General features: G+C 47.4%; 3 protein-coding genes across 3 annotated transcripts; all 3 read left to right on the plus strand.

Annotated features, from left to right (window-relative positions):
• The first annotated feature begins 1,237 nt into the window (after nt 1–1,237).
• On the plus strand, nt 1,238–8,870 carry LOC120683027 (SWI/SNF complex subunit SWI3A-like). Its single transcript, XM_039965039.1, has 12 exons — nt 1,238–1,457; nt 1,581–2,107; nt 2,922–3,410; nt 3,499–3,662; nt 3,750–3,802; nt 3,918–4,072; nt 4,968–5,158; nt 6,044–6,178; nt 6,515–6,612; nt 7,197–7,496; nt 8,419–8,506; nt 8,583–8,870. Exons 1-12 carry the CDS (start codon nt 1,367–1,369, stop codon nt 8,662–8,664), a joined length of 2,373 nt encoding a protein of 790 aa, XP_039820973.1. The 5' UTR covers nt 1,238–1,366; the 3' UTR covers nt 8,665–8,870.
• A 655-nt stretch (nt 8,871–9,525) lies between these two features.
• Nucleotides 9,526–10,941, plus strand: LOC120681175 (receptor-like protein 7). The gene has a single exon (XM_039962702.1). It carries the CDS (start codon nt 9,526–9,528, stop codon nt 10,939–10,941), a length of 1,416 nt encoding a protein of 471 aa, XP_039818636.1.
• A 2,490-nt stretch (nt 10,942–13,431) lies between these two features.
• LOC120681176 (receptor like protein 22-like) lies at nt 13,432–22,400 on the plus strand. Its single transcript, XM_039962703.1, has 3 exons — nt 13,432–14,553; nt 20,386–20,650; nt 22,321–22,400. Exons 1-3 carry the CDS (start codon nt 13,432–13,434, stop codon nt 22,398–22,400), a joined length of 1,467 nt encoding a protein of 488 aa, XP_039818637.1.
• The last annotated feature ends 4,301 nt before the right edge of the window (nt 22,401–26,701 follow it).

A 26,701-nucleotide genomic window follows, 5' to 3' on the forward strand; every position in this document is an offset into this window, starting at 1 on the left:
CCGCCGGTCGAGGAGACACCGGTCCCCCACACATCCGAGGCCCAGAGGACCACCGGAGGCAGAGAGGACCGGAGCTCTCGCCGGCGGGAGCACAGAGCGCCTCTCGGTCGCCTCTCTCAACTGTAGCTGACTGGAGAGTTCGAGAGAGGAAAAGAAGTTGCAAACCAAACGCCCCTAACTACAGTACATTTGAAGAAAACCATAAACGAATTGAACAAAATGCAGCTCCATACGGATCAAGAACAGAAAACTAGATAAGGGACTCGAGCAAAGAAGGGGTAGAGACCAATAGATGACTAGTTGACTACTGACAGACACCCCTCCAACAAACATCAAAAGCTGGAAACTTTCTTCCAATTGAAGGAAAACTACCCATAGCGCGCGATCAAAAATCTTCCATACCGGCCCATACTTGTTCGGCCCAACTTAATGGAACTCAGGTCAACTAAAGCTAAGACCCAAACTACGGGACCCAATCAATACTACACGTGGACCCACTCGTACGTGAAATCCTCGTCCTCGTTCTCAGACCACGCCACCACCCCGCACGGCGGCACGGCACGGGACGTCGGCCTTGTTTCCGCTTTTCTGGACTTTGTTTTTATAATTAGTATTCTGAGATAAGCCAGCTGTCTGGAGAATCGGCTGTCTGAATAAACTAGATGTTTGACAATTCTGATTATTTTGAACCGATTCTCTGAGCTAAGTGGTATAAAATCTGAAATACCCTTAAGGCTGATGCTATCTCATTTGTTTGCTAAATACGAGCAGAATTCAATAATTCTTATAATTTTTTACAATCTTGACTACATAATTATATTACTATTAGATCAGATAGATTAATATCACAATTAGCTCAAGAGATGTACCAGTACTAATTTCTAAACATTGAGTACATAAATGATGGATACAACTAATTTATAAACTAAATCATGAAACCATAGCAGTAGCGATCGCATCACGAAATGTATTCATATTGACATCATCTCCAGTACCACCATCGTCATCATAAGTGGGATGAGGACTATTATCTTCAACATCTTCTTCGAAATGCGGATTTTCTAAGTCACATTCCCTAATGAAATTGTAAAGGATCATACAAACAACTATAATTTTAGACTACTTGTTAACTGGATAATTGGCCAAGTTCTTGAGAATGCGCCACTTATCTTTAGAACGTCACGGGTCACGGGTCACGGGTCGTGTGCTCCTGCAGCTGCCCCTCCTCTGTCCGACAGACCGACCGGCCGCCCGAGGCCCCGAGCCCAAAGCCTAACCATAAACGCCCCTTAATCCGAGATCCGACGGCCCAGATCTCTCCTCCCCCCTTCTCCCCGTCCGTTCCCCATCTTCCCGCTCTCTCCCCATGTCGCCGCCGGCGGCCGGCGCGGCCGCCACCTCCGGCGACGGGCCGCCGTCGTCTCCGCGCGAGCTCTACACCATCCCAGCCTCATCCGGTAAGAGCTCCCTCCTCCCCGCGCGCCTTCCTTCCCCGTCGAGCACTTCCTAGGGTTACGGGGGGTGGACCCGCCCCGGAGCCGGCCGCCTGACCGAATCCCGTGTCTGCTTAACCACCGCAGGTTGGTTCCGGTGGGACGGGATCCACGAGACGGAGCGCCGCGCGCTGCCGGAGTTCTTCGGTGGGGCCGGCGGCGCCGGGTTCGGGACGGCGACGCGGAACCCGCGGATCTACCGCGAGTACCGCGACTTCATCATCGCCAAGTACCGGGAGGACCCGGCGCGCCGGCTCACCTTCACCGAGGTCCGCAGGGCGCTCGTCGGGGACGTCACGCTCCTCCGGAAGGTCTTCGCCTTCCTCGACGCCTCCGGCCTCATCAACTTCTCGGCCTCGGGCCCCGCGTCGCGGCAGCAGGAGGTGGGGGTCGTCGTGGAGGCGCCCGTGGGGCTGCAGGTCACGCCGCGGCCGCCGGCGTCCTACTTCGCCGAGGAGAAGCGGGGAGGGGCGGGCGGGGAGAAGGAGAACGGGTTCCGCTTGCCCCCGCTGACCTCGTACAGCGATGTGTTTGGCGAATGGGCGCCTGGGAAGGCCCCTATATGTGGGTTTTGCGGCGAGGAGTGCAATGATGAGAAGGTTGAGACGTTGAAGGTACTGCCAAAGCTCCTTGTGCCCAAAGCTGTCAATATTGAAGGATTTCTTCATGACATTGTGGTCTGTTAATAAATTTTGAACCATCCAAAAAAAAAAGATTTTGGGTTTTGGACAATGAAGTGCTAAACCTTCGAATGTGGAATATGTAGTGTCTCGAAGCTAACAGCTCCGACCAAAGCAAGTTGTACTATCTGGGGTATAGCTTCATGGATGTTTTAATCATGCTTGAGAAACACTGCAAACTTGTGATAAATCTGTTTTGAACTGACCTATCCACTTTGAAATGGCCAGCTTTCTTGTTGGTGCAAACATACGCTCCAAGAAAATGGAAGTAGGGGCAAGGGATAGTTGTGTCACTAGATATATTTTTAGATGATATGAATGTTATCTAAATGTCTGGTCCCTAGGTTTTAGAATGGAATATTTGGAAACCTACAATTTTGATTTGGTAAGGTTGGAGGATTCGCTGATTATTATGTTTTGTAAATAATAATTGCCACGGAAAGTGAAATTACATTTTTTTCCTCCTATGGACTAGCCGACAAGGTGAAGTAGGTTGGTAGATGATAGAATGGATCCCCTCTTTTCTGTGAAAAGATGCTTAATCTGTTTTGAATTCCTGCACACGCAATCTGCTCACTTAGCTCTACCGGATATTTGTCGTGTTGCCGAGTGTCTCCTTTCACTAACCTTTTGGTATCAACTACAATCTGACTGGTAATTTTATTTTTCTGCATACATCAGCAGTGAAATTAAAAACTAGGAAATACTTACTCTGTATTCATTAACATTTCCCACATTCACTTTTCAGGATGGTTTTAAAGTATGTTCAAAGTGTTCCAAAAGCAATAATGATAATGAGGAAGAAGCAAATAAATGTCCTGGTGACAAAAAGGAGAACGTGGACAACCATGCTTCTAGTCCATGGACAGATGCAGAGACATTACTCCTTTTAGAAGGAGTCCTAAAACATGGAGATGACTGGGATCTTATCGCCCAGCATGTCCGCACAAAGAATAAATCAGAATGCATAGCAAGGCTTATTCAGTTACCTTTTGGTGAACATATGCTGGGCACAATAAATGGTAAATCTGTTAGCCGGCTCCACATGAACCAGGCAACTGATGGAAAAATGAATCAGCACCTTATAAAGGACTCTTCAAGCAATTCAACTGAAAAGGTTGATGGCATGCAAATTGATGGAAATGAAGATAGTGCTGATAAAACAGGAGAAGAACATCCTACAAAACGCAGACGGTTATTTTCTTCAATGGATGCTACCACTTCATTAATGGAGCAGGTAATTTCTACAAAATGACATGAAACACAAGTTCTAAGGATGTGCACAAGATTTAGTGGGATACTAACATTTGTCTATGCTACATCAGTTAGCACTCCTGACCACATCAACGAGCCCAGATGTTGTTGCTGCAGCTGCTGATGCTGCAATTAAAGCTTTGGGCAATGAAAATCCCCAAGCAAGGAAAGCCTTTCTCCTTAGTGAGCGAGAATTTAAGACTAAGGCATTCGCTTCAAACCATGTCCAACAGATGTAAGGATGAGTTTGATATTTTTCATATGCTTATTTTGGCCATTGTTAGTGTTATAATTTTACAAAACCTGCATGATATGCTTACAGCAATCACAAAGTTGGCAATAAGGATATGGAAATGCATGGACAGACTGGTTCTGGTACGTCAAATTTTTCTTCTGACATTCCAAGCTAATATAAATACAGTATTCACCCTTCTGTTTCTTCTCTGCATATCTAAAATATATATCTATCTATCTTCTGTTCATGATTCAGATAAGAAGCTGGAAAAGAAGTTCATTGCTAGTGCATATCAAGTGAGGGCAGCTGTTGCTACCGCTATTGGTGTAGCTGCTGCCCGTGCTAAAATGCTTGCAGACCAGGAGGAGCGAGAAATGGAGCTCCTAATGGCATCAATAATCGAAACTCAGGTGAAGAAGTCCTTTCCTGCCTAAACATAGACCATGACAGTATTGATATATTCTGAGCAAATTATTACAATTCCATGACTAATTGGATAGTAGAGTGATTTTCTAGTTTTGTACCACCAACTCGTATATGTAGTGTTTTCTCTCAGCGCCACCGTCTTCGTTTCCTGCTGATAGCAAGAGCAAGTCAGAAAGGTTCAGAAATAGAACATAAACCTAACTCTCTGCTTTAAGCAAGATTCAAATATAGGGTCATCGAGTGGAACCTAGGTGTAGACCAGGAGTAGAAACATCAAGAGCACATGAGCAAAAATTTTAGCTCAACACGCCACTACTACTCATCGATAAGTGTACCTACTCAGGTTGTGCACTTGGCTGAGCGAGAGTGGCAGGTTTTGGCAGCACCAAAAGAAAGATGGAAGCTTTTGTTGTCATGGGATAGTAAAAGGCATTGGCGGATGCTAGCTAGGCATATTTATTGATTTAAATTGTTTATTAGTAGGACTCCACTAAGTATTTCCAAATTTTTGGCATCCTAGCTGCTTAATGGACATGATCGCATTAAAGTGGGATAGAGTACAGTTGTGATCATCATGGTCGTCCAATTGATTTGTGAACAGTGGTAAGTTCTTATGCACGAAGAGTGAGGCTTATTAGAAGGTTACATTAATAGATTTCACTTTCCAATCCCACCCCATCCTTAGTTATGACACAAGTAAATAGCTTCTGAATGGGAACAGGCAACACCGCTGATGTTGTTTTGGTGACAGACTACTACCTCTCTGTCTTCCTTTGATTTGGAATGGATTAAACTTTACCTATCATTTCGAAACATCTATTTCAGAAATATGGAATTTGTTTAGCCTCACTGATGTTTTTTGTCTGTTATGTTCGCCAGCTAAGGAAGATGCAGTACAAGATCAAACACTTTGAGGAGCTAGAGTCGGTCATGGAGCAGGAGTACACCGCTATGCAGCAAATGCAGGGATCCCTAATGAATGAATGGCTAAAGGCCCTGGAGCAAGCATTCCGGGCTGGAGTGTCACTGCCGAGAGATGAATTGCTCATAAAGCTGTTCCTGAACAAGGCATCCTCATGAGGAAGTTGGCTGTAGTCGAGTAGCCCTCCCCATGAGGAAGTTGGCTGTAGTCGAGTAGCCCTCCCCTGATCAGCATCTCTCTCTCTCTGACTGTAGATGCTAGATAGCTTCATGCGTGTATGAGGGCGCGCGTCTGTAAAGGTGCTGATTGAGCATTCCATTTCTCAGAATTTTGGGCCCGGGGTTGTAACAGCCCCCTGTAACATCTTGCTCTGTTGTACCAACTAGGTTAGATGGCAAAATCTGTGGCAGTTTACTGTAATTGTTGACATTTATGATTTCGTTCATTTGGATGTGAAAAAATACTGCTTCAGTTTTGGAGTTTCACATGTTGGTTAGTCGTTGAGCCGATTGCTTCGGTTTGTTGCTTTGGCAATGTTGTATGGGGAAAGATGTGCTCTGTAAAATGCCAGCAGTCAGCAGATGGTCTACTTTATAAACTGTTTTTACTAGTGATCACCGCCTGGTCCCTTCTAGAAAAAACTCTGATGAGTAATCTAGCATTTTGTTCTTAGTATTTTCAACCAATCTGGACTGTTCAAGTTTCGAATGAACGGCCAGGATGGAGAGAGTTCGTAATCCTGTCAGGAGAATATCACAAGTAACCCCCAGACGGCCCAAACCCTCGCCCCCAGACCTATTCCGCCTTTCCAGCCTCCAGCCGCCAACAACGTGATGGCGAAGAAGAGCAAAGCCCCGGCCGACGCCGCTGCCGCTGCCGCCGCCTCCGCCTCCGCGGCGGCGGATGAGACGGGCGCATCGAGCCCCCAGGGCTCCGCCCACGGCAGCGAGGGCGGCGGGGCGAAGGAGGGCGCCTTCCTTCTGGGGCAACCGACCTGGGAGGACGCCGGGGGCGGGCGGTGGCGTTGCGCGGAGACGGGGCACGAGCTGCCGGAGCGGGAGAAGGAGTCCTACGCGCGGTCCCGCGCCTGCCGTCTCGCGCTTATCGACCACGCCGTCGCGCGCAAGAAGCCGCCGCTCAACGCCTTCAAGCCCCACCCCGAGCACAAGTGCGTAATTCCCCTCCTCTCCTTATGCTGCTTGCTGTTCGCGAGCATTTAATTAGTCATTTACCCTGATGCGAGTCCGAGGGTTCAATTGGCTACTCATTAGTGCTTATACAAGTCCGAGGGTTCAATTGGCTACCCATTGGTGCTAGTGCACATCGAAGGGTCTTTGTGGTTCTGAATGAAATGTATTTTGGCATGATGCTGTGGCGATGACAGATCGTATCCCAAGACAAAGTAGTCACGAAAAGCTGATGTGCCTCCTTGCGAATCATAACACACATTACTATTGCTCTTTGGGTGGTTTATATACGAACTGAATTAGGTTTCCTGTCCTAGGTCGAAGCTGGTATGCAACATTACAGGGGATACAGTTAACAAGTCGGAGGAGCATATATGGAAGCACATCAACGGGAAGAGATTTCTTAACAAGCTAGGTAAAAGTTTCGGTATACTGTATGCTATTTCCACTACCTGCTATTGGAATGAACTGTGCTGTGTGCATATGTTTCCCTGCTACTTGAAGAATATTTAATCCTCAATGAACCTTGGCTATTTTCTTGTAATTCTTTTCCATCATGATGCCATCCTTTTTCATCTATTTTTATTTGTCATTTCGAATTACAGTAACCCTGATTCTGTAAAAACAGAAGTTAACAATTAATGCTGGACAAATTGTACCTTGCTGAGAACAATTCAGTATCAATCAAATGCAAATTTTCCATTTTAAATTGCTTGTACGGTTGTACCTTTTGCATCTATGTTGATTTTCCATTTTGAAATTCCACTAACCGTGGTTCTGGAAAAACGGAAATTAACTATTTAGTGTTGGACATATTGTTGGTACCTTGCTGAGAACAATTCAGGATTGATAAATGCAAATGATATGACTTCTAGTTGCCACAATCTTTTCCAGTAGAATTTGGATGCAATTCTTATACCAATACAATTAGCTGCATAAAGCCACTGACTAGAATTCTTGTATGCATCTGCATCTAACATATCCGCCACTGTGTAACAGAAAAGCTAGAAGAACAGATGGCTTCTGGTGAGATGGCTAATGGAGAAACTGCAAAGTCAAATGAAATGGAAAAGAAGAGCAAGTCAAGCAAGAAGGACAAAAAGGACAAGAAAGGCAAGAAGAAAACTAATGTTGCCAGTCCTTCTGTGCCACGAGAACCTAAACCAGAGATGGATGATTCGGATGATCCAGATTTTTGGGTGCCTCCTGTCGGAAGTCGCTGGGATGATGATGACGGGAAAGACAGATGGGAGTCGTCACCAGGGAAGAATGACTCAGCAAAGAATGAAGGTGGTTCTGGTATGTGTGAATTTTTCAGACTAAAGTGCATAAACAATTCCTAAAGCTTAAATAATCAATAATCTCACATTTACAAGATATTCTTTGTTGCATAGATAGTTTTTGCCCAAGATTTTGGTTATTAGATCTATCACCTTTTGTTCTATGAGTGAAAACAGAATTGGTTAATACATACTTCTTCTGTCCCGAAAAGAAAATTGTCGCTCTAAGTTTGTCCTAAGAGAAACCATCTTAAGTTCGTCCAAGTTTATATAAAAAAGTTACTAATATTTATGATACCAAATAAGTACCATTAGATTTATCATGAAATATATTTTCATAATATACCTTGTCATAAATGTTGATACTCTTCTCCATAAACCTTAAAATTTTCGAAGTTCACTCCAAATTCTCTCTTCCATCTATCCTTACCGGTAGAGCTCTTTTCAGATAAACATCTGTTACTCTACATCCAAAGAGTCCCAACAAGCTAATGTAAATGGTTCCTTGAAAAATATTTCCTTAGGTCCAGCTTGAGACATAATTATCCCCAACGTTTCTAAAACAGTAATGTTGCATGTTGGTGACATACACACCAGTCATATCGAGCATATTCCCCCCCTGATGTTGTACTGGAATTCCATTACCAGAAGATCATCCACACTTCAGATGTTGTTTATGGGCATGAAATACTCTTTTATGACTGCACTTTTCCGTATTGTTGTGCCATATATGGATGTCTCCGAGCATACTGAGATTACTTACAATCCATGTTGTATCCAAATCTACATATTTGAGGTGCATTTGTAATCGGAGCGTACCTATCTAGTACTGTTTAGTTGCCCTCCCTGCTACTGGAATTTGTGATATAGTCTCTTATAATCTTGACAAGAGCAGATGTTGAAGCATGACATTTTCCTTGAATCCTTGTCTTGTGTCATAGATGATGATGACGGTGGTGATAATGACGATGGCAACGATGATGATATGGCTGACAAGGATGATGCTGAATCAAGGGAACTTGCTTCGAGGTATTCATACCTTTTGTTTGATTCAATTAGTAGTGCCTAGTGTCACGTAAGTAACCGAGATTTTCAACTATTGTAGCAGGACAAAGCGAATGTCACTAGAAGCAGTTGGGCCAAGTAGCTTCGCTTCAAGGAAGAAAAAACCCAAGAAGGAGCAGTAACAGTTGATTGATTTATATCTATTGGGTTTCTTGGGTTGGGTAATCAATGGCTGTTTTTGTGTGTTTTAAAGCATTTTTGGTTCAACGCTTGTCGGATTGAGATAATATGTACGTAAGCTGCAGGAGATCTTCTTTGGAAAACATCCCGAAAGGTGCTTATTTACTGGTAACAACTGACTTGGGTCCGATGAACGGTTGCCCTCGCATTGCCGTGTGAGTTGCGCTCGAATCATCTAAAGGTTGGAATGGGAAGGTGCTACATTATTGCAACTTGGATCCTCTCGATACCTAGTCTTTATGTGCTCCAGCACGCTAAATCAACGGTAGTGTTCAACAAGTATTGAGTAGTTGAGCCCATTAACCTGCCGCCGGGAAGTTGACGGCAGCTCATTTCATCTGGATTCGGTGTCATGTATTCCATCAGTTCATCTCCTTGTCTTTGACATCTTCCTGGGATTGTCGTTTCAAAAAATGCCCATCTCACCTGAATTTGAGGAAAAAGCACTGCAGCAACTTAACCTTACTCATGGGAAAACCATAGCTTTTGGCTAAAAGATGGATTATTCTACACCCACAAGGTACATCTTAATTGAAATTGAATGCTACGCAGGTTGGAGGAAGCTCATAGTGAGACTAGATAAAATGCTGGTGACAAAAAAACTCCGGCGATCACCGGAGCGAGATGTTGATTTCCACCCCGGCGCTGATGAAGCTTCTCTTGACTCGAGCCAGAGTGCAAAACGGGCTTACCACGGTCGGTCGCGCACCGCGAAGCACGTCTTCCACACTTCCAGCTGCAGTACTGAATTCTGATCCGCCATGACCTGACTACGCGCTGCCGTCGCTTTCATCTCACGTACGATGAAACCTCGGTCGCCGGGGGTCGCCGGCGTCTTTTCGGGGAAAACCACGCTACATATAGCTCGGCTCCGGCCCCGCTGGTTCCACGGCCAGAAGCTTGCCAAGAGCCCAAGTCACTGCATCCTCCGCGCTCGCGTGGGCAAGAACGTGCCATGTCAGGCTGCACGGACGAACAGCCGCGCCGCGTCCGCGTCGACGCGCCCCTCCTCCTCCTCGTCACCTGCGCCGCGGCCTCCGGCTCTGGGTGCCCCGCCGACCAGGCCACGGCGCTCCTTCCAGCGGCCGGAGCTGAGCCTGCCGTCGTGGCGCGCGCGCACGGACTGCTGCCGCTGGGAGGGCGTCACCTGCGGCGCGGCCCCGGGCCCGGGGCGGGGCACGGTCGTCGTCATGGCGCTCGACCTCGGCGGCCGCGGCCTGCGGAGCCGCGCCGGCCTCGACGGCGGCTCCCTCTTCCGCCTCGCCACTCTGCGGCGCCTCAGCCTCGCGGGCAACGACTTCGGCGGCGCGGGGCTCCCGGCGGCCGGGTTCGAGAGCCTCGCCGAGCTCACCCACCTCAACCTCTCCGGCGCCGGGTTCGCCGGCCAGGTGCCCGCCGGCATCGGCGCCTTGCGCAAGCTCGTGTCCCTAGACCTCTCCTCCGCTGATGACGGCCAGCTTACCTCCCTCGCGCCGTTGGGGTTCAACGAGCCGACCATTGGAGCCGTCGTGGCCAACCTCACCAGCCTGCGGGAGCTCCGCCTCGACGGGGTGGGCATGTCCGCCGCGGCGGCCGGAGACTGGTGCGCCGTCCTCGCGGACTCCACCCCGCGGCTCCGGGTGCTCACCATGCAGTCCTGCAACCTCTCCGGCCCCATCTGCCCATCCCTCTCGCGCCTCCGGTCGCTCGCCGTCGTCGACCTCTCCAACAACAACCAAGGTTACTCCGACGACGGGTCGGTGATCGCCTTGTCCGGGCCGATACCCGAGTTCTTCGCCGAGTTCCAGCACCTCACCGTCCTTCAGCTGCCGAGGCTACGGGTGCTCGTCGTGTCGTCCAACTACGACCTCGCCGGCAGCTTGCCGGAGCTCCCCGCCGGTAGCTCCTTGGAGGTTCTGAACCTGAGAGAAACAAAAATTTGTGGTCAAATACCGAGCTCTATCGGCAACCTGAAACATCTCAAGATTCTGGACATCAGCGGGACCAATGGGTCTGGAGGGATTCCCGCCTCGATCGGTGACCTTGCATCACTGAGCTTCTTGGATCTGAGCAGCAGCGGGTTCCAAATTGGAGAGCTGCCGGCTGCCATTGGCAGGCTGCAGTCCCTGTCCACTCTGCGGCTCATCCAGTGCGGCATCTCAGGCGAAATACCAACGTCGTTTGCGAATCTGACAAGCTTAACTGAATTGGACCTCTCACTTTTTCGCAGCCGTCCCTGACCACGTTTTTCATTAAGAAAAAAGCAGTTACAGACACAATCTTGATACGATCAAAACAGAACTTGACCAACACAAAAGCACAAAAGACTAAAGACAGAGAAATACTAAAGAAAGATACAGACAAACACCCAAACGGTTGTAGCCACAAACACAACAGATGGATAGTAGAATAAGAATGGAGGGGAGGACACTCCACACTAGCACCCAAACATAGGTCACCCGAAGAGCTGAACCTGCACAAAAAGTAAATATTGTCGCCGAAGATGCTAAGGTAGAGCAAGCACGAAGCATGAAACGGTGGCAAAGCATCCACCTAATAGCACGACCATGGCGGCAAAGCATCCGCCAGAGTAAAGGAACGGCAGCCAAGCGTCCGCCAAGCACGAAGAAACCCCTGGTGGCAAAGCACCCACCAAACAGCACAAACACGGCGGCAAAGCATCCGCCAGGGCCAACGATCCACTATCAGCAAACATTAGCAGGCATCGCGACAGGGTGGCAAAGCATCCACCACGACCTAGGCAACTAAGACGACAGTATGTAAAATGAAGCAAGGCAGGTACATAGGATGAACCACCGATCAAACGACCAGCGTTGGGGGCACGGAGGGAGAAGGGGCAAACGAATGATGCCTCCAAGAAGGGAAATGGCGCCTGAGGGCGTCGCCATCATCGGGCAGCAAGCAGTCAAAGGCTTTCGCCTCAGCCCCACCCAGAGCCGCACCCACAGCGACAACGACCATCCACAAGTAGCGCCGACGAGATGGAACCACAGATGGTGGCGGCAACCACACCAAAGAGCGGTGACCAAAGCAGTGAGAGCACAGGTGGAACACATCGACGGCAACGTGGTGGCGGGGCAGAAGGACGCCATCTCCACAGACCACACAACAACGCCTCCAGGGAGGGGAACGACGCTCGCAAGCATCGTCGTTGTCGGCCCAGCACAGCACTGGACAGGGCTTTCGCCCGTAGTTCATGGGAACGAGACGGCGGCCGGTCGCCACAAGCGCAGACCGACGGCAGCGCCAGCGGACGGTGGCCCTCCAGCGACCAAGGGAAGGCGCCCCCAGGCCAGAGCGGCCACCTGCGTCGGCCGGAGCAGGGTCCCCCACCCCCAAACTGTGGCCAGGGGCGGTGCCCCCCAGGCCAGAGCGGTCACCTGCGTCGGCTGGAGCAGGGTGCCCTGGGCCCGGAGATCCACGGATCCACGCTGGGGAAGCGCAGATCCATGCCCGGCGGCGCCGGTGCGGGTAGGGGAGGAGGCAGCAGCCCCCGGCCACGGCCCCCGCCCCCAGGCGTTGGAAGGGGCGATCGTCGTCGAGGTGGGGAACACCGCACCAGGGAAGCGTAGATCCGGGCCCAGGGGAGGTGGATCCGGCGGCCGGCGACCGACGGAGAATCACAGCGCCCGATGGTAGGGTTTGTGGAGTGGGAGTGGAGAGTGAGAGAAGAAGAGGGAAGGGGAGGGAGAAGGCGCAGCGCGGGGGCCGGCTTCGGCGCCGCCGCCGCCGCCGCCGACGGTGGGCGGTGGCGGTGGCCGCCGGAGTCGAGCGGGTGGGCTTGGAGAGGGGGGCGGCGCGGCGCCCCCGAGTCGCCCAGGAGGAGCGACGCGGGGGAGGGGGCAGTTTCGTTGAATTGGACCTCTCACAAAACAACATCTCAGGTGAACACGACACGCTTTGAAACCTTTGAAATCTTCAACAAGAGGCCTCGTCCAACAGCACTGAATACTTTCTTCAATTTCCTCTAGAAAAAGAACAATTTTTTTCCATTAGAGATGCATTGTTCCTTTTCCTAGGCAGGAAAACCGTTAAAACTATGCACTTCGTTTTTCACTATTTACATGTATGCAAATAGGAGGTTTTTGTTGCTCAAAACTTCTGATGCCCACAAGAATAATTTTTTTAATCTTTTTTATTCGCAGGGCCAATAACATTCTTCAGCAAAGAATCATTTCTGAATCTAAAGAGTCTACAACTATGCTGCAACTCCCTATCAGGGCCGGTTCCTAGCTTCAGATTCTCTCTTCCTCAGATGGAATTCATATCGCTTATGTCGAATAATCTAGCCGGTCCACTCCCTGAATTCTCCAGCCCTTCTCCATTCCTGCAATCCATTTACCTGGACTACAACCAGTTAAATGGGTCGATACCCATGTCCTTCTTCGAGCTCACGGGTTTACAGACTCTTGATCTCTCTAGAAATAGCTTAACTGGAACAGTAAAACTTAGCTCCTTCTGGAAACTCACAAATTTAAGTAACATCTGCCTGTCAGCTAACAAACTGACAGTGATAGTGGACGATGAGCACGTCAGTTCTTCGTCTGCATCGCTCCCTCAAATCAACGCTCTGGGGTTAGCATGCTGCAACATGACCAAGATCCCCTCCATATTAAGGTATGTTTTGGTAGGCGATCTTGACCTTTCTTGCAACCAGATTGGTGGATCTATACCTAAGTGGATATGGGGTGGCCAGGTTGAGAACGTAGATGTGTTCTAAGTTCAATCTTTCTCGCAACAAGTTTAGCAGCATAGACCTGCCACTTGCTAATGCCAGCGTATACTATCTTGATCTCAGTTTCAACAAGATTCAAGGGCCCATACCCATCCCAGTGTCTCCACAGTTCTTGAATTACTCAAACAACCTCTTCTCATCCATCCCACAGTACTTGATGGAACGAGTAAGCAGTCCTTTCTTTCTGAACCTTGGCAACAACACACTGCATGGAGGCATCCCACCTATGCTCTGCAATGCAAGCAATCTCCAGTTCCTTGACATCTCTTACAACTATTTCGGTGGCCATGTTCCATCTTGTCTAGTAGATGGACACCTGACCATCCTGAAGATGAGACAGAACCGACTTGAGGGCAGTCTCCCTGATGATATCAAAGGAAGCTGTGTTTCCCAGACGATAGATTTCAACGGGAATCGGATAGAGGGGGAGCTGCCAAGATCCCTCTCGAACTGCAGTAACTTGGAGGTTTTCGATGTCGGAAACAACAATTTCAGTGGCCCTTTCCCTACCTGGATCATGAAGTTGCCCAAGCTTAAAGTTCTAGTGCTGAGATCCAACAGATTCTCCGGCGCAGTGGGTAAAATTCCTGTCGAGGGTGATCAAAACAGGACTGATGATTTCTTAAGCTTGCAGATTATTGATCTGGCCTCAAACAACTTCTCCGGCACCTTGGATCCACGGTGGTTCGAGAAGCTCAGAGTGATGATAGCCACCAGCATGAACAAGAACAGCGCGCCGCTAGCCTTGGAGAACAACCTTTCAGGGAAACTGTACCGAGACACGGTGGTGGTCACGTACAAAGGGACACCCACAACGGTGAGCAAGATCCTGGTGGCCTTCGCCGTGATCGACTTCTCCGGCAACGCGTTCGCCGGTGCCATCCCCGCGTCGATCGGGAGGCTGGCGTCGCTGCGCGGGCTCAACCTGTCGGGCAACGCCCTCGCCGGAACGATCCCTCCCGAGCTCAGCGGCCTGAGGCAGCTCGAGTCGCTGGACCTCTCGTCCAACCGGCTCGAGGGGCGGATCCCGGAGGCGTTGGTCTCTCTAACCTCTCTCGCCTGGCTGAACCTCTCGTGCAACCGGCTGGAGGGGAGCGTGATGGAATTGATCTCCACCAGTTGGCCGTTGGGTCAACTGGTCCCTTGACCTCGCGCCTTGATCGGGGGCCCAACCCAAGACGAGGCTGGTGGGCCCCGTCGCGCAGCCCTATAAAGAGAAGGTGGGGACTGACGGCTCAGGATACGAGGTTCGCCGCCGCCACTATTCCCCACCTCAAAACCCTAATCCGATCAGAGAGGGTGGGCTGCAGCGGCGGGAAGCGCCACCACGCCATCACCGACGTCCCTGACCCGCGACGCTCGTCCACTGGCGACGCTGCTTCTGCACTGCGCCACCGCCGCCACCCCTGCACATCTCGCCGTCGCCACTGCTACATCAGCCTCTGCACCACGACTTCGTCACTCTTCTACAGCGGCGCCATGGCAGGCGGTAATGGAGGTCATAGAAATGTATTCATCTATGTAAAGAAGTCTAATTTAACCGCTCGATCTACACCTAGATGTTCCAAAGACTAACAATGGTATCAGAGCCTACTCTAATGAGTAGATCGAGATTGGGATGGATCCGAACAAGGATCGAAAGAATCAAAGGAAAGAAAATCGATTTCGAATCGAAAAAGAAAAGAACAGAAGGGATTCGATTCGACGAACCCTAACCCTAGCAGCGGAGACTGACCAGGGTCTCACCGCCGGGGCTACTGCCGGCCGTTGCCGCACGGGAAAGCCACCAGAGGTGCTGGCTTGCCGGCGCATTACTGCCGTCGCGCGGGACAACAGTCTACAGGCTGGCTCGCCGGCGCGGGACGACCTTGACACGGACAGATCCCAGCCATCGCGCTCTAGAGGGAGCTCCGCCTCCGTGCGCGTGCGGGCTCGGGGCACCGTTGCTAGCCCGGTCGACGGCGGCGCGCTCCCGCACGGATGAGCGCGCGCGCCGGCGAGAGGGCCGGTGGCGGCGCCGCCATCTCCGGCCAGAGGCCATCGCTCGATTCACTCGGGTGAGAGAGACAAGGATGAAAGAAAGGAGGCTCGGGGGTCGCTGATCATGGTGCCGGCAGCCGGAGCTCGCGACGCGCCGGGGAGAGGCTACCGGCGGCGGCGGTGGCGCCGAACCCGGCTCGGGAGAGCTGGAAAAGAAAGGAAAGAAACAATGATCTAGGGTTTCAGGGGGAAGGGCGACCGACCCGGTTTTGTTCGGGCGAAATGGACGGGCGACCGTCGGATTCGATCTGACGGCCAGCGCCGCTCCGCCGCTATTCAGGCTAGATACGGCCCAGGCGGGTGACGACCGCGGGCCAATTTCCCGACCCAGGCCTAGGTTGCGGCCTGGGTCGCGGGAGCGCGCCGCGCATACAGGCCGCGGCTCTGGCAGGCCGGCCGAGCAGGCCGTTTTTTGGCTGGGAAAGAGAGCCGCGCGCAGGGGGCGCTGTTGGGCTAGCGCGCTCGCAGGCACGCGAGCGGGCCATGGGCCGGTTTTGCCAGCTGGGCCTCTTACACAGTAAAGAATGTTTTAAAGTTTCTTCTATTTTCAGAAGCATTTTGACTGATATGTTGATGAATTTGATTAGAATTTGGTCTCTATTCAATATTGCACCAACATATATATTGTTTAGAGAACTAAAGTGTACATAATGCTTCTAAAAATAGAAATTTTAAATTTCCGCTGCAAAGTTTCAAAGTTGTTGCTCTTAATTTTAATTCAAACCAACGAAAGAATTATTTTTAAGAGCATAATTAAAGAGCTTACTTTGAATAAGTTTTGTATAGTTTTATCTCTATTCAATTTTGAACCAACGGGATAAATTGTTTAGAGAGAAAATGTGTACCAAGTACAGTTTGTGAAAAGAAAGAAAAGCTTTCCGCTGCCATAAAAGATAGGAAAAGATTTCCGCTGTTATACTATTGCTATCTTTCAATTAAGTCGGAACCAACGAGAAGATTTAATTGGAAGAATAGTCGAAAAGTCTTAAATAATTTTTTTCCCTGTGAGTAAAAGATAGAAAAGCTTCCGCTGTTTAAAGTCAAAGTTCAGTTTTGGCATTATTCTGCCATTTCAAGTCTCAAAGTTGAGCTTTACTAGACTCAAAAATATAATTCTCAAACAAAAAGAAATTAAAGTTAATTATGGTATTGTTATTTTCCGACCAACGTTGATGATAATAATATTATAATTCTTATGAGTCATAGCTTAAAATTTAAAGTCTCTGGTAAATTTTGCATCAAAGTGATCATTTCTAGAACTGCTCTCGAACTAGAGAAATGTATTTTCTAGTTTGCGCTACAATAGAATTGATTGTCCTCTAATTAAATTCGAACCAACGGGAGGATTTAATTTTGAGGAGCAGATATATGGTTTTAAAGTTTATTGAGTTTTCCATACATTAATTCCGTTTCTGCCCAACGGTGATACAGAATTAATGTAAAAGATTATTCTATTTCTGCCCAACGGTGATATAAAATAGAATTTTAAGTATTGATTATTGACTTTTCAGACAAAGAGTTCTATGTTGTCCTTGAAGGACGAAAGACAATGAACTGGGTAGTTGTGACTCAGAAAGAAAGAAGGTCATTACATAAGAGAATATATTCTCTGTAAAGAATGGCTTGACAGGAAAAGTACTAAGGATATTTATCCAAGAAGAGTAGATAAAGCAATAAGAGTTCATTTTGAGAAATGTCTCTTATGTACTCTCTATCAAGAAGAATTCATTTTGAGTTCAGTCAAAGTTGTGATAAGTCAATACATGTTTAATTTGACCAACGTCGGATTAAGCATGTGTGTCATGGAATATTCAGATTTATTTCTGAATTTGATATGAACCGATCCTGACATTTTTGTTTGGAAAAATATGAAATAACCCGCATGACGGGATAAAGTTGGCATAGTGCTAATTCTGCATGGCGGGAGAAAGTTGTGATGACTCATGTACTGGTTTATCCCACACTGGGAGAAAAGTTTGGAGTAGCTTTGCTATTCTAGAATTGATCGGGCACTTCTATTGTGTCACAGAGATTAAGCACTCATTGAGTTTAATGAAGAATGCAAAGTTACATATGAACCTCAAGATAAGAAAGATTTGCGAGCGTGACTTGCTAAAGTACTGGTAATAGACTCTGTTGAGTTTGTGAAGTGAAATGAGGAAAAAGTACTGTCATATCGAATAAAGGACTCTATTGAGTTATCAAAATAAAGTGAATAAAAGGTACTCCCATACGAATTAAGAAAATAATTTGTTCTGCATGACATAATCATATGGATGAAGTAATAAAAGTTTTCTCATTCACAAAGTTGTGAATAGTTTTCGAAATTGTGGCAGAAAAGTTCAAGCCACATTTCGAGGGGGAGAAATATGAGACAGTTAAGAAAGGTACTCCCCTGTAATGTGCATTGAAAGCAAGAGATGATCTATTAAAGAATGAATGTGACCGTCAGGGGGAGTACAACGGTCACTATTGTGATACCCCTATGTAAAGAAATGGCTAAATTCCGGCATTCATGCTGGACGACCCTCCAAGATAGTAAGATGGTGCTTACAGAGCACATATAAAGTTTTTAATAGATATAAAGTTTTTAACAGATTGAACCCAAACAAGAGATTTACTGATATGACATTTTTACAGAAGATGGAATAATCTGGGGGAGTATGGTATGTAGAGACCTAAGCCTTGAAGAGAAGTAGAAATGCATGTCCACTTCGATGATTCAGGAGCAATAAGTTTCTCATACTTTTGTTGATGTTGCATACAACACCTGTTGTTGTTAGCTTTTCAAAGAAGATGAATAATGTAAAGAAGGGTCTTGTTATGCAAGAGCCTATAGAGTCTATTGCCTTTTGGCAAAGAGCAACAACAACCCTATATAGAAAACAATGTACCAAGAAAAGAAATGGAGGTTGATTCCAACTCATTTGAAGAAATCACGAGAATTCTATGGGCTAAGTCCGTGGAAAAGGAAAATAATTCCTAAAAGAGTCACCACAGTAGGTTGTAATGGACCTACAAAGAGAAATGTGACTCTAGAGGGAATGGTGAAAGATATAACGCAAAGCTTGTGACAAAAGTTTCACACAAAGTGAAGAAATATTTACATGACACTACTTGACGTTTTGTCATGGAAAGAAAGAATATATGAGATACCACAAGTCCACAAGAAGAAACCCATTTAAAGCCTTGAGATGGTGGTATCTAAAGTTCATAGAAATAGTAAGAAAAAATTTGGGTTTAAAGAGATTGAGGAGGACAATAGTTTTTAAGGAAAGTTTTAAAAGGAAGTTAAAGAATGAGAAATTTTATTTCCACAACTTAAAGATAACACCCTACCCACTAGTGGTGGTGTTAATATGCTATTTCAGATAAAGAATTCTTGTCCTCAAGTTTTTGATCTCGGTGGTTGGTTTTCGTTCTAAGAATTGAAACTCATCGAGATAAAAAGAAAGAGGTATTATAGTTACAAAAAGCATACTTAGAAAAGATTCTAAAGAGATAAAGTATGAATATGAGTAAATCTACGCCTGTTCCTATCGTCAAGGGTAATAGTTTTGGGAACTTTAGTGTTCCAGAAACCAATGTGATATGGAAATAGTTCCATAAGCTTCAGCTGTTGGAAGCTTTATGAGCGCGCAAGTAAAGAATTTACCCTGACATATTTCGTGTATCCGGGTCATTTTGGCAAAAGTTCAATCCAGATATAGATCGCTGGAATGAAATTGAGAATATCGGCCTCATGCTAAGAAAGAAATAACTAGTGCTCTCAAAGGGTTGTGAGTACAAAAGTAGAGTTTGTGAAATATGTAGCGAAATCCACAATTGTCGCTAATTTTCACACTTTGAGTTTTTGTGTGGAAAAATCTCCAAAATAAAACAATTAACATCAATGTGATGCAAAGACATGGTATAGCATGATACGAGGCCGAGGGACAGGCGGAATGGTTAAAGAAACCTGTACCCGGAGTTTTGATAATGGTTGACAACAACGATAACCATTTAAGTAGTTTGCTCCTATAACAACGAGTCAAGTGTGGTGCCAAACACATTGACACAAAGTTATACGTTGTAAAGGAGAAAGTCCGGAATTATGTTGAAATGCATTAAGTAAAAGAATGACAGACATGTGTTTGTGGATCTACTTATTAAAGGCTTGCCGCCCAGTGTGTACAGAGAACACACAGTCGATATGGGTTTATGGTATAGCCTATACTTTCCGGACAATAAAGAGCTCCAAAGTTAAAGTATCTATTTCAGAACAGAGACATGTATTGTAGCTATTGAATCTATCGGCAACCGACCGTGACGATGAAACTGCTCTATGCATTAATTTGTGATGAAATATGAAAAGAAGTAAAAGATATAAAGATGAAAGTGTAAGAGGAGATCAAGGGGGAGAATGATGGAATTGATCTTCACCAGTTGGCCGTTGGGCCAACTGGTCCCTTGACCTCGCGCCCTGATCGGGGGCCCAACCCAAGACGAGGCTGGTGGGCCCCCGTCGCGCAGCCCTATAAAGAGGAGGTGGGGACTGACGGCTCAGGATACGAGGTTCGCCGCCGCCATTATTCCCCACCTCAAAACCCTAACCCGATCAGAGAGGGTGGGCTGCAGCGACGGAAAGCGCCACCACGCCATCACCGACGTCCCTGACCCGCGACGCTCGTCCACTGGCGACGCTGCTTCTGCACTGCGCCACCGCCGCCACCCCTGCACATCTCGCCGTCGCCACTGCTACATCAGCCTCTGCACCGCGACTTCGTCACTCTTCTGCAGCGGTGCCATGGCAGGCGGTAATGGAGGTCATAGAAAGGTATTCATCTATGTAAAGAAGTCTAATTTAACCGCTCGATCTACACCTACTAGATGTTCCAAAGACTAACAGAGCGTCCCGCAGGGAGGGCAGTTCCTGACGTTCACCAACGCTTCGTTCCAGGGGAACGCGGGGCTCTGCGGCAAGCCGCTGTCTCGGCAGTGCCACGGTGGTGGTGGCTCGGACACGGGAGCCCCTGCGTCGGAGCACGGGAGGAGTTCGGAGGATACCGTCGTGATGTTCTGCTTCTGCCTCGCCGGGTCAGGGCACGGCCTGGGCTTTGCGGTGGCCGTTCTGTTTCAGCTGGCCTGCAGTCTGCAGAGGCAAAAGATGGAAGGTCTGCTAGGACTGCGTTTGTACATGTACCTGCGGCGATGAATTCAACCTGAATGAAACTCATCCTATCCTCCTCTCGGTTCCTCCTCCCTGAGTTCATCTTCCTTTCCTTCCCAAGCCTATCCGATCTCCTCTAGTTCCCCTTTCCCCTATACACCTCAGGTATTCAGTCGTCATGTGCAAACCATAGCAGCTACCATGCATGCTCGCACCAGAAGCATTTGAGCTCGAAACTTTTGAATAGGTCAGGTATTGTAACACCCTAAAACTCTAATTACAGTATATTATTTTTCTTTGTGCATTCATGCTGGATAGATGCATTAGGCCCAAGGTTGGAAATAGCGGGCTATGAAGTTTAGCGGTAACCTTCTCTAAAAGCTACAGAATAGCTATAACGAAGCTATAGCGGGCTATAGCAAAAGCTAAATCATTTAGCGGAATGATAAAATAATAAATAATCTCATACAAATTATAAGTATCATTGGTCTAACACCTAAAATTTGAGTCTAACACGTCTCTTAACTACCCAACAGTATCCAATTGACATTTAGCGCTGCTAAGTCTCACAAAAACCTATTTAGCAGACATTTAGCATGGCTAAATCTCATAAAATCTCCTTTAGCGGATATAGCGAACAAATGTTGTATAGCGTAGCGGTAGATCTTCTAAAAAGCTATTAGCGGGCTATAGCGAGGCTATAGCGGGCTATTTCCAACCATGATTAGGCCTTTTCGCTTTGCATATGTGTGATCGTTGCTAGGGCTTCGTTCATGCTTTTCGTAGTAGATTAAACCCTGTTAGGGCCCAACTTCTTCCATCTACCTTTCTCTCTTTTCTCCTTTTCCCAGCCATCTCAAACACCTTCAACTGGGCCGAGCCCAACCCTATCCCGAGCACTAACCCCTCGCTCTGCAACCGCTCGCGGAACCGACGACCGCTTTCCTGCGCACGTCTCCCGCCCACGATGGAGGTGGCTCCGATCTTCCCGTAGCGCTCTCGCTCTATAAACCGAGGCGGCGCCCTTCCCATCTACTCGAACTGCCTCCCATCTCCCGGCAAGCTACATCGTCGCAGTCCTTCCTCTCGGTTTCAGTAAGTTGCCGTCGCCGCCACCACTTCCTGTTCTCGAGTACGTCGCCGCCCCAGCCACGTCTCATCCAACTCTCGACTTTCCCTCATCGCAGGATCGCCAGGAAGAACCGCCGCCGCTCGCTCGTTGTTGCCGTCCCAGGAAGTTCCCAGTTCGAGCTCTCTCCACCTCGAGATCGAACCGCGCTGTCGCAGCTCTCCCCAGCGCCCTAGGTGAGATCCCCGTGCCGTGAGCTTTCCGTTTTGCCGCTTCCGGGCGTTTTCCGTGGAGCGTAGATCGATCTAGGTTATTTCCCCGTGCCGTGGGCGTTTTCCGGGCGTTTTCGAGTTACTATTCATGCCACAGTACACCCATTAAAGTTTAATCCTTGTTATTTGTGCAGTTTTGCAGTTAAACCCTTGTATCTTATAATGCTTATATCTTTCTCGTTTTAAATCCGTTTTAAGCGATTCTTGCGCTCACACGTTCGTAGCAACGAGTAGAATGCATTAATTTATTTTGTGCAGTGATTTGAGAATGTTTGGTGTACTGTTTCTTATTGTTGTTATGTGCTTTTCTTTCCGGTGTGTTTGCGCGTGTAGAAAGTGAGTCGTACACCAACTTCCAGGATCAAGAGTTTGAGTTTGAAGAGCATCCACCTGCTCAAGGCAAGTGTCCTTGATCATATTTGAACCCATTTATTTACTTTTATTAGAGTAATTTACTCTTTATGCATGCTGAGTCTAAATTGGAATCCCATGTTATGGTTTACTAGTACTTTGTTTATACCTTCCTTGAAGCCTCGAGTCGTGGGTCAAGTAGAGTCATGCTTAGCTCGCAGTCATTGTTGGGCTGGGTGGTTAATATTAACTTGACTAATGGTCTTATGCAACCGGGTTGGTAATTTTTGTAGCAACATGGTATAGAGAATCTGAGCAGGGTTTGTTCTGGTGGGGGAATATATTTTTGGTGGTTGGGTTGGTGCTAGTAATTGCTCAGATTAAAAGACCGGTTCATGGACAAGTAACCTAGCTTAAACCGCGCAACCACGAGATCTATGTGGTTCTAGACCTGGCTAATTAATTGGTTGTCCCACTTGTTTACATTGTCGGACGGTTGAGTGGCACAAGAGGGGGCTTCTGCAGTGGAGGGACAATAGACTCGCTGTTAGCGGTGAAACCTCAGTGGGTGTCTACCGGTGGAAATCAACAACTTTTGAGAGGCCTTGTAGTGTGATGACCCTGGCTGTTCGCCTTTGTGGTGTTCAGCGTGAGGGGAAAGCACGACTCGTGGGTAAAGTGTGCAACCTCTGCAGCGTGTAAACCTGATATATCAGCCGTGCTCACGGACAAGAGCAGCTATGGACTTCTTTATGATTAGTGGGCTCGGGAATGGTTGGTTGGTTCGTGGTTTGGTTTGGTAACCCGATGGAATCTGGTGGTGGTTCTTGATTGTCCGGATGGAAATCGAGATGGTGTTGGTCAAGGTGCTAAAATAATCACATCTAGTAAATAGGATGCTTTTGTTGAGTCTAGGGAGTTGACTTAAGTGCGTGTCAAAACTTGTATAAGCCTTCCTTGCTATCAGCCACATGTCATGTTTTTCCCACACTTGCGGAGTACATTTCAATGTACTCACCGTTTCCTTTTCAACCCCTGCTATGTTCTACCATATCGGCGCTCAGAAGCTAGAGAGGAAGAGGAGTACCAGGAAGATGACGGCTTCGACCTGGATGCTCCGTACTAGGCTGGCGATCCCCCGGACGACTGCCTGTGGAATAATGGAAGACCCGCTCCCATTGGACGTCTTTATCTTATGTTTATTTTTGGCCTACGGGTCCTTTTGTACCGAATTTTATCGTATCGTTATGTAATGGCACTGTAATGGTTCACTTAAAGTCACTGTGTGTATGTTTAACTGATCCTGGCATACACCTGGGAGACATCCGGTTTGTCCTTTGAAATCGGGTGTGACAGGTATCCGCAAAAGGTGCCTGGAACTTCAGAAGAAGGTTGCAGGGTAGTGGGCGAAGCTGGTAGAGGGTTCATGTAGCTTTGGTTCTTGTTCTGTTTAAGTTGTATACTGTGCAGTCTGCGTACTGCGTGTTCTGTTCGTGTGGTTACAACGTTAGAGGCGCTCACCTACGAGTGGGGATTCTCTTTTATCTAAAAAAAATTGACTTCTGGCATCTTGTTCAAAGATCGAGAGGCAGCAACAGAAGCTCCAACAGAAATAAAAGCCATGTTTGGATGAGGTGTGAAAAAGTTTTGCGGAAAACTTTTTGGTACTTTGACCATCCATTAAGGGTATTAAATAAAGTTTAATTATAAAATTAACTCCACAACTATGGTACTGTAGCAGTTGCTCTAACTAATAAGGCCTTTGACCGTACGATTAGTGAATAATTGAGCGTGTTTACTGTAGCATCACTATAACCAATCATGATGAAACTTGAGTCATTAGATTCGTCTCGAAAAGTTACACTCATCCCTGAAAAGATTTTATAAATAGACTTCATTTAGTACTCCATGCAGACGTTCGTCTTTTTGTACAAATTTGATTTGACAGGTATCCAAACATGGCGAAAGAATCGGGAGGCACACGCTGCTCAGGCTCATGGCCCGGTATTGTAAGGACAGCAGCAGCAGGGCAGTCCGGTGAAGGTGGGCCGTGTTTGGCTAAGCGTCACATCAAGTTTACATAAAAAACGAATTTCCGCATTGAGTACTAAATGAAGTCTATTTGCAAAACTTTTTTAGGGACGGATGCAATTTTCTGAGATGAATCTAATGAAGGTAATTAATTGATGATTTGCTACAGTGATGCTACAGTAACCATTCTGTAATTACGCGGTCAAAGGCCTCATTAGATTCGTCTCGCGATTTACACGGGGGTTGTGGAGGTGGTTTTGTAAATAGACTTCATTTGATACTCTAAATTAGTGGTCAAAGGGCCAAAAAGAATTCGCGAAAAATTTTACACGGGGAACCAAACACGGACGTGAATGGTGACCGACAGCGCTGCACTCCTTATCAGTTATCACACACGGTCGTGAAGTGAACGCATCACCCAACCATATCACTTCGAGAGCGACGCCCGGCCGATCCGCTGAAAGCGCACGGTCGTATCACACAAGGTCACTTCGTCACAGAACACATACGTACACAGCTTCTTGAATTCCTAAGCTAAGCTGTATCTAGCCATTAGGAGCTAGGAATTCCGAGCACGTTTGTTACTGTGGAGAGATACTGTAGGAGAAAACCAGCACATCCCTAAGGGCAAGTATTATGAGGGTGAATCAGCATGCGACCGAGGAATCCACGCCAGCCTATTTCGAAGTGGAGGAGGGAGAAAACTGGACAGAGAACGGAGCTGCCATTTCGCGCCCGCTCAAAGCGGGTGCACGCGGCACATGCAGCTAGGATTGGCTGCTGCCTCTACCCATACCAGGGAATCACGTTAATTGGACGTGGGGCCTATCATTACTGCTGGATAGCTCGAATGAGGTGGCGCGTGAGTCGCCGTCAAGCAAGCAACTTTTCTAGTCTTGCTTAAGGGATTGACATTTCATATAGCCAATAATTATGGCTTGATATTGTAACCAACATGGCCCGTTAGACCATTTCTCGTGATTTTGGTAATCAAATTACAAAGCAATCAATGAAACTAACAAGTTTGTGAGATCATATTTGTCGGAATTCTAGGTTCCATGGATGAAATCCAAAGTGTCCAATTCGCTGTTGAGACGCTCAAATCATAGAGAAAAAGCAGAGACAATCAGGCACCGGTTAAAACCGACAATCAAGCACCGGTTAAACCGACGCATGGGCATTGGTGTGGCAGAACCACCTGAATTATCCCGACTAAGTGTGCTGGGCATCACCATAAAGGCAACGCCGACACAAACGTACTTCAAACGGAACAATTCTTGGTTTGTCGGGTAACGTCCTGATACAACCACCGGTCCTCGGATCGAACAAGCATACCCCGCACGAAGGCGAGTTCAGAGATATTACAATCACATATTTTACAACACAAGCATAGTAATTATTACAAACCAGTTCAAAGCCATATTACAGGTCCAAAATTAGTAAAACAGTTAAACAAGACATAAGTTTCACGTTCAGAGTTTAAAAGCAGCGGAAAGAAAACACGACGGCTACAACACGTCGCAAAATGGTACCAATCTAGCCCAAGCAAGGTATCACTCGTCAGGGTCATTGCCGGCCGAAGACGGATCCCATTCTACGGACCAGCCAGGAGGCAAAGAGCAGGGCCAAGACAGACTAGCATCTGTTCCTCAAAACTCATACCTGAAAAAGGTTTCAACAGCAAGGCTGAGTATTCTAATACTCAGCAAGACTTAACCGTCAACGGGTATACTTAGCCCACCTATCTAGACTATGTAGGGTTTTGTGAGGCTCTGGTTTTCCTTTTGCTGAAAAGCAATAAAGAGTATGTCCTTACTTTCAAATTTTAGCTTTCAAGATTATAGTTGATTAACCATTCTATGTAAGCAACTACTATTCAACCATGGTAGAACTTTAAGCAAACATCAAGATTGATCATAATAATATTGCTCTTATTACTCTGTGTGGCAAAGAGATCAAGCAGTCCCAAACCATGAGAAGCGGACGATTCGAATTGAATTTGTTAACCTGGCCAGACAGACCTAACACACACGTTTGGAACACCGTCGGGTCGTTCCCAAACAACCGTTTACCTTTCTTTCCGGCTTGTGGATAGGGTCACTCTCCCCGACTACAGGGCACCAACCTCGTCCCTGCAACCGCGGTGTTGCGCAACATAAACATAAATAAAACCTATCCCTAAGAGAGAGTGAAAGGTATATCCACTCCCCGGTCCAATCGGCTACTAGGCTTACCGTGTACCATATTTACGGCATGTGGCTAGTACATTCAAAAACTTAACCAGCACTACCACACACCGCGATCTTAGTAAGTTCATCAACACAGACGGGAT

This window comes from Panicum virgatum, chromosome 7N (genome assembly GCF_016808335.1).
Source record: "Panicum virgatum strain AP13 chromosome 7N, P.virgatum_v5, whole genome shotgun sequence".
NCBI lineage: Eukaryota > Viridiplantae > Streptophyta > Magnoliopsida > Poales > Poaceae > Panicum > Panicum virgatum.